The sequence below is a fragment of the Pongo pygmaeus genome, chromosome 1 (genome assembly GCF_028885625.2).
Source record: "Pongo pygmaeus isolate AG05252 chromosome 1, NHGRI_mPonPyg2-v2.0_pri, whole genome shotgun sequence".
Classification (NCBI taxonomy): Eukaryota; Metazoa; Chordata; class Mammalia; order Primates; family Hominidae; genus Pongo; species Pongo pygmaeus.
In genome coordinates this window covers 176239346-176247210 of record NC_072373.2, presented here as the reverse complement: position 1 = coordinate 176247210, position 7865 = coordinate 176239346, and the positions used below count along the sequence as shown (strand labels likewise).

The following is a 7865-nucleotide window of genomic DNA, read 5'->3' as shown; positions in this document are numbered from 1 at the left end:
AGCCACTTGGAAGCTAGGTTAATCTCTGTCATATACACACAATCTACAGTTTAAAAGTTGTTTTCTTGTGTTCCAGGGCCTACATCCCATTTTCCCTCCCATTGTTCCAAATCATATGTTCCAACTCAGGGTTCTGTGTTCAACACATTAGGCTTCAAGCCTAATGTGCCAAATGCTCTGCTTGTTGCAAATACACCCCTTCTCCTCCACCACCACCACCACCACCTCCCTCTCCTTCCAGGTTCACTTGGGGTCAGCCAGGCTGGAGGTGAAGTTCCCCTGCATCTGGGCAGAGGAGCTGATATGGCTCGCCTGCCTTCTAAGCTGGCTGGTGAGGCCCACCAGCCAGCCCAGTGTGCCCGCCTGGCCATGATTTTGAGTGCTGGGACCAGGTCAAGGGTGTCACCTTGCCCCATTACAAGCTAGTCTGCTCTGTTAGCATTGCGAGCCAGGGGCAGGACGATGTGGTGGTCTCTAGCTAGAGCCTGTGGGACCTGCATGCAGACAGTTTTCCCACCTCCCACTATGTGAACCCATGCTCTTCTGCGTGGCACTGGTGCATGACATCTGTTTGGAGTGAGCCCTGCAGGATAAGGCCCACATGGGGCCCCACATTAGACCCTGGCACCCAAAGTTCAACCTCCAGCCCATCAGTCATTGACCCCCTGTGAAAGCAGCACCTACCTGGGCAACCCCAGCAGCTTCCATGACTCATGGTCCATTAAAAAAATGAAACATAGTAAGATGCATCTACATTTCCCCTCCTTGGGCCACCCGGGCCACACACACTGCTGAGCTCCTTTGCCTCTGGCTGGAATTATGTCAACCACTGCAGCTCCCAGCTGGATGTACAGATCAGAAGCTCTGAGGGGCAGCTATCTGTGTCTTTGATTAATAAAAAATGGGAGATAAATTAATAATGACTTAAAACATGCAATTTGGGATCAAAATCTCCCAAAGCATGGGAAAAATAATAAAAAGGAGAGTTCTTGATAGTGAAAGTCTGGAAATAAATGCTGTCCTCAGAGGTCAACCATGAGTCGGGCACTGCTGGGGGGGGAGAAAGAAGGGGGAACGGGGTCTCACACCCACTCTGTGCCAGGTGCTGTGTTTGGGGTTATGTTTTCCTCATCCTCACACAACCCCAGGAGACAGTGCTACCATTCCCATTTTACAGATGAGCAAACTGAGGTTCACAGAGCCCAAGTTACTTGCCATAGGTCACAGGATCAGTAAGAGACTCAAACCTAGATCTGCTTCATTGACAAAGGAAAAAACCATTAAAAAAAAAAAAAGAAAAAAAACAGGCCAACAGTGTGGTGCTTGGCAAGTCATTCTGGTGTGAGTTTATGAGGAAGAGGGACAGGTAGAGGGAACAGCCCTTCAGCTATGAATACCGGGAATGATTTATATGATTTACTGCTGTGTCTCCCGCACCTAGAATGGGGCCTGGAACACAGTTGGTGCTGAGAAATGATCTGCAGTGAATGGCTAAAATGTCTGTGGGGGATAAAGGGGCATAGTCTATTCTGAGGTAGGAGAGAGAAAGTGAATGTTTCTAAGCCCCTAGTTTCTAGAGAGCACTGAACAAGCACATTTGATTTTTTTTTTAATCTTTAATTATGGAACTATTTGAAAAACAGAAAAAGGCAGAAAATAATATAGCAGACAATGGGGAACTCATTGCCCAGATTCACCAGGTGTTCATATTTTGTCATGTTTATGTCAAGTATTTTTATAGTAAAATACAAATACAGATACGGCTAAAAGCCCCATCACCCCATCCCATTCCCTTCCACCTATCACTAGGCCACCACTATTCTTGAAGCTGGTGTGTCTCTGTCTCTTCCTGAGCACTTAGCATTATTTTGGGTTTTTACAGTTTCCAAGTACAGGTATCTTACTGTAGCTATCCTTTCACAATGTGCATTTCACTCAGTTATTATGTTTTTAGGACTTCGTCTATATTGGTACATGTGGATGGAGTTCACTTTAATTGCTGTATCTACAGGCAGTTTTTATTCTTTGCTCTTTCAGAGAATGCAGCAATAAAAATCTTTTTTTTTTTGAGACTGAGTCTCGCTCTGTCACCCAGGCTGAGGTGCAGTGGTGTGATCTGGGATCACTGCAACCTCTGCCTCCTGGGTTTAAGCGATTCTCCTGCCTCAGCCTCCCGAGTAGCTGGGATTACAGGTGCACACCACCATGCCCAGCTAATTTTTGTATTTGTAGTAGAGATGGGGTTTCACCACATTGGACAGGATGGTCTTGAACTCCTGACCTCAGGTGATCCGCCCACCTCAGCCTCCCAAAGTGTTGGGATAACAGGCATGAGCCACTGCGCCTGGCCATCAATAACAATCTTTTTTTTTTTTTTTTGAGACAGAGTCTCGCTCTGTCGCACAGGCTGGAGTGCAGTGGCGCAATCTTGGCTCCCTGCAAGCTCCGCCTCCCGGGTTCACGCCATTCTCCTGCCTCAGCCTCCCAAGTAGCTGGGACTACAGGCACCTACCACGCCCGGCTAATTTTTTGTATTTTTAGTAGAGAGGGGGTTTCACCATGTTAGCCAGGATGGTCTCGATCTCTTGACCTCGTGATCCACCCACCTCGGCCTCCCAAAGTGTTGGGATTACAGGCTTGAGCCACCACGCCCGGCCCAGTAACAATCTTTATACACATCTCTGGTTGCACTCATGTGTCACACACAACCTTTACCACAATCACAACATGCTGGAACTTGTGTACCCCTACATGACCTTGGAAAATCCCTTGAAGTCTCAGAAGCTTAGTTTCCTCATCAGTAAATTGGGGTAATAAAATAGCATGTATATTGGTGAAGATTCTGTGCTTCAAAGTAGAGGAAACACATTTTGCCACCTGGAAAGCACTTCCTGAACATTAGTTGTTTATTGCTCAGGTATTCGATATCCAGAAAGTGCTGAGCATCCTCCCCTGTTAGGGGTACAATGGGCCAGCCCTCATGCTCACATGCAGATGAGACTGATGGGTACAGCGACAGAAAAGCACACAAGCCTCTCTGCTCACTGACCAAGCTGGAGTGGAAGAGACAGGCGAGGCTCCCCGGAGAAAGTGACACTGAGCTGAGACCTCGGAAGATGAGGAGAGAAAAAAGGTGAGTGGGAGATCGGAAGGTGGGAGGCTGGCCAGGCAGAGGAAGCAGTGAGTGTAAGGGATGAGCTGACGCAAGAGAACATGTTTGGAGCCTGAGAGGTGGGTGTGAGTGGGCGGCGGCATAGAAAAAGCCTGGAGAGGTGGCAGAGCAGAGAGGCCGTACCCCAAGGCCACAGGGAGACAGGGAAGGATTTCAAGCAGGGGAGTGACAGGCTCGGATTTGTGTGTGGGGAAAACTGGTCTGGTCTTGGCGTGGAGGTGGCATGGAGACTGGGAGCTGGGAGACCCATGAGGGGAATGCAGAAGTGACACCGGTAAACATGGTGAGGGCTGAACTAAAGCCATCACTGCTTCTGCTACCAAGAATCTGTCCTCAGGCCCTCTAGTAGCAGTTGCCTTCCTGAAGCTCGGGATGCATATGCACGAAGAGAGTTCTGTCTGGCTCACAGATTGTGGACACCTGGTTGACCTCTTGATGCCTGCGTATCATGTCTAGCTCCTAAGTCTCCCTTCTCCCACTGCAACATCACACGGTGGCCACGCCTCCCACAACACGCAGTGGGCATCATCAGAGGAACAGCAGCTGACGGGAACCACCCCCCGCACAGCTCCAAGAGGTCTGAACTCACACACCACACCCCACTCTTCTTGGGCTTGCTCAGCACCTTGTGGGGCACAGCACCCGGCCCTGCACTCTCAAGTTTCCAGGCGACAGGAGCCCTTTAGGCTTCTTGGCACCAAGGGCATGGCTGGGTCCTCACCAATGTCCCATGATAAGAGATCCCACCAGCAGCCAGGCTGCACAGAACCTACACGGAGTGAGGGAAAGAGGAGGCCAACACATTCTAGGTTGGTTACCACTGGGCAGCCTTGTCTAATATCTAAGCATCATACATCTAAAACGAGACAAGGACAGAGATATGAGAACTGCCCCGGACTCTCTACTCCTTAAGTGGAGACCCCCTTAACACTCTTTCTGATTTTATTATTATTATTTTGAGACAGGGTCTTGCTCTGTCATGCAAACTGGAGTGCAGTGGCCCAATCACAGCTCATTGCAGCCTCGAACTCCTTGGCTCAAGCAATACTCCCACCTCAGCCTCCAAAGTAGCTGGGACTACAGGCGCATACCACCACACCAGGCTAAGGCTAATCTTTTTTTTTTTTTTGGTAGAGACAGGGTTTTGTCATGTTGGCCAGGCTGGCCTCGAACTTCTGGGCTCAGGCAATCCGCCTGCCGCAGCCTCCCAAAGTGCTGGGATTACAGGCGTGAGCCACCGTGTCTGACAACACTCTTAATATGAGTGACTTCAAACCTTTTGAAGCCTTTATCCCCGCTGGCAGTGGTGTGCCCCTGGCCTCTCCCTAGACTAGGCTAAAGCCCCTGCCATCCGCTCTCCCAGCACCCTGCACTTCCCTTTTCATGACACCCACCACTTTTAGAATTACAGGTTGAATTGCTGCCTTCCTTGCTAGGCTGTAAGTTCCCCGATGGACATAACTGCATCTGCCTGGTGTGCTGTTGTTTCCCTGGTGTCTGAACAGTCAGGCTCCTGACAGGCCCCCCCTATTTGGAGCTGAGTCAATAGGACGTGCAAACTGAGGGAGAGGAAAGGGTGGAGGGAAAACTCGCAGACCTCAGAGGCCTGGGGAGAGGAAAAGTGTCTTGCTCAAGTCACAGGCTAGGCAGGAAGAGATCACGGTTCCTGCTCAGAATCTTTGACTCTCAGTCAGGGCCTTTCCCACTCATTATACTGTGCTAGAAAGAGGCTACGAAACCCATAGAAAAGTGTTCTATAGTTAAATAAGCTTGAAAAACTCTGGATTAAACAAAATGAAAGAAGTTTCTTTGCCACTGGTCTTTTCAGGGCCTTTAACATGCTCTTGTGCCCGTGCTTCTGGGAGAAGGTCACACACAGTACTCCATGCTCTTTGACCCTGGAACTCTGCCTGTGAGGCGGTCTGAAACCTCCAGCACCACCCCCCAGCTATGTGTCACAATTATTTATTAAATGTGACACAGCAGAGAGATTTGTTGCCATTTTTTTGAGCAGGATAGGAAAATCCTTTTGTACAAATAAAAATAATTCGAAACCCCAATATATGAATGGGATAAAAATGGAACTGCTCTGGTTGAAGAGGGGACTGGGGATCCATCTGGAGCTGTCCTTTCACTGCTGCTATGCAAAGAACCCTTGTTTCCTGTGGAGCGCAGTTTGAAAACCACTGGTGCAGAACTGGCAAATAAGGTTGAAGCTAGGAGGCTTCTAGTGCTGGCTCTGCCATGGATTGTTTTACCCTGGGCAAGTCATTTAGTCTCACTGGGCTTCAGTTTCCCGTGTATACGATAAGTCTGTCACACTGTATGTTTCTTAGAGTCCTGAACTTTCAGCTTTGATACGGTGAGGAGTACATTTCTATGACTATAAAAGTCTAAGTCTAAGATTCCATGGCTTAATATTCCAATTCTGGGACTGCCTGTAGCTAGCCCAAGCTGGTGCAGCACGCTGGAGCCCAGGCTGTGGAAGGCAGAATTCATTAACTGCAGTGCGCTGCCCAGGGGCACTGGGTTCCTGGGATGGGGGTGCCGCGTTCCTGGGGTGGGTGGACCGGGATCGGCAGCCGCTCAGTGGGACAAGCTGGGAGAGGGACCCAGGTCTCCTGACTCCTGCTCTATCTTTAGATCTCCATAGCAACCGTCACCAGGGCACCGAGCTGAAGGCACACGCTGAGTGGCTGCCTACAGGAGGAGGGAGGGGCGTTTCCTTCCTGTGCCTCTTCTTTTGCTAGGCTCGATTTTTGAGCCAGGAAAGGGGACTGAGAATGAAGCTGTTCACAGCAAGAAAGGCTTGGGGCCAATACAAAGACAGTCGAGGGCCCCACCTTGCTCTCAGGACATGGTCAAGTCATAGAACCCAAGACCTTCATGTGTCAGGCTCATGGCACTGGAGGAAAGGCAGAATCCTCCTCTAAAGAGCTCTAAGCCTCTCCCATGTCCTTCCCTACACACTCAGGAGCCCCTAATCTGAGATGGTGCTGAGGCCACAGTTGGAGCCCCCATTAGATCCTCTAATCAGAGGGGCCAGGGAAGCTCCTCCCGACTCTTCCCCTGCCCAACTCCTACTCCTTCTGGGGCTCAGCCTGGACTTGGCTTCCTCTGAGGAGTCCTCCCTGACTCCCAGGCTGGTTGCTCGCCTCCTCAGGGCCCCTACAGCCCATCCTCCTTCCACATAGTAGGAGGCCAGGAGGAGTGATTAACCTCATGGGGCAGATGAGAAGTAGAGGTTCTGAGCAGTAAAGACACTTGCCCAAGGTCACCTGGCAAATGAGCAGCAGGACCAGGCCTGGACTCTGTGTCTTCTGATTCCAGTCTGTGCTCCTTCCTGGGTCCCAGTAGCAGGCCCATGGCCTAGGCTTTGGAAGGGAGGCCAGGGCTAGAAGAGGAAATAGGAGTCCTCAGTGAGGCCTGCGCACAGTAAGCACCTGGCTATGTCTTTGGTGAACTCAGCCGAGCCACAGACCAGTGCGAATGGCTTTCTCCGACAGCAGCTGACCAGCTCTTTAATTAGGTCCTGGCCCAGGTGGCCAAAGCGGGTTTTCTCTTGGTAACTCCAGGGAAGCTGCTCTGAGGAGCTCTCCTGGGAAGACAAGAAAGGCATGGGTGACTACAAGGGAGTGGGGGGTCCTTAGTGTTCACACAGCCAGCTCTTCTCTGCAAAATGAGGAAACCAAGGCAGAGAGTGTAGGAAGCCAACCTATATCCAGGCCCACCGTGGGCCAGGCACTTCCTCCTTATCCCCAAAACAAGCCTGTGGGAACTATCACCCTCCCATGACAGGAGAGGCACAGGGAAGAGGGACTTCCCCGTGGCACACAATGAGGCGGGGGCAGCAGCAGGACCAGAACTCTAGTCCCACCATTTCTCGCTGCCTTCCAGCAGCCACACCTGTCACTGTGGGACGGATGATTTCTCCCCTGACTGTGGGTTTCCCAGAATCTTTCCAAGGTTAGCTATCATCATCACCCTTGGAGCATAACTTTTGCTCATTTCTTTTAAGGTTTCAATGAACATATTCATTTAGCAGATATTTACCAAATGCTTAGTCTGTGCCAGGCACCGAGCTAGCCACTGGGGATATGGCAGCTGCTCAAAAGAGACAAGGGTCCTGGCTGCATACAACACAGATCCCAGGTCACAATGCCTTCATTGAGAAAGGCTAAGCTCGCATTCCAAGGCTGAACGGTGACCCCACGGACCCAGGATCCTTCTCTCTGCCCTTCTAGCCTTAGCTGCAGCTTTCCTCCTCAGGGTCACAAAATGAAGGCTCCACTCCCAGGTGACTTGAAGGAATTTCTTCTATTTTTTTAAGTGAACATTTTATTGGGGTAAAACATATGTGTAGAAAAGTATACAAATCATTAAGTATACACTTAGCCCTCTGTATCCATGGGTTCCACATTTGTGGATTCAACCAACTGTGGATTGAAAATACTTTTTAAAAAACATTAAAAAATAACAATATAGCAATAGAAACACACAAAAAAATACAGTATAAGAGCTATTTACTCAACATTTACATTGTATTAGGTATTATAATTTAGAGATAATTTAAGTCACATGGGAGGATGTGCATAGATTATATGCAAATACCACATCATTTTATATCAAGGACTTGAGCATCCTCAGATTTTGCTATCTGCAGGGGGTCCTGGAGTCAATCCCCCATGAATAC

General features: G+C 49.6%; 1 protein-coding gene across 7 annotated transcripts in view; it reads right to left on the bottom strand.

Annotated features, from left to right (window-relative positions):
- Window positions 1-1596: 1596 nt before the first annotated feature.
- Window positions 1597-7865, bottom strand: part of LOC129035930 (NADH-cytochrome b5 reductase-like) — a 30715-nt gene continuing 24446 nt past the window's right edge. For all 7 annotated transcript variants that reach the window (XM_054486896.2, XM_054486895.2, XM_063655499.1 and 4 more), the window contains one exon: window positions 1597-6770. In XM_054486896.2, coding sequence (XP_054342871.1) covers window positions 6567-6770 — 204 coding nt within the window. In that variant the 3' untranslated portion in view covers window positions 1597-6566. The remainder of the gene's footprint in view (window positions 6771-7865) is intronic.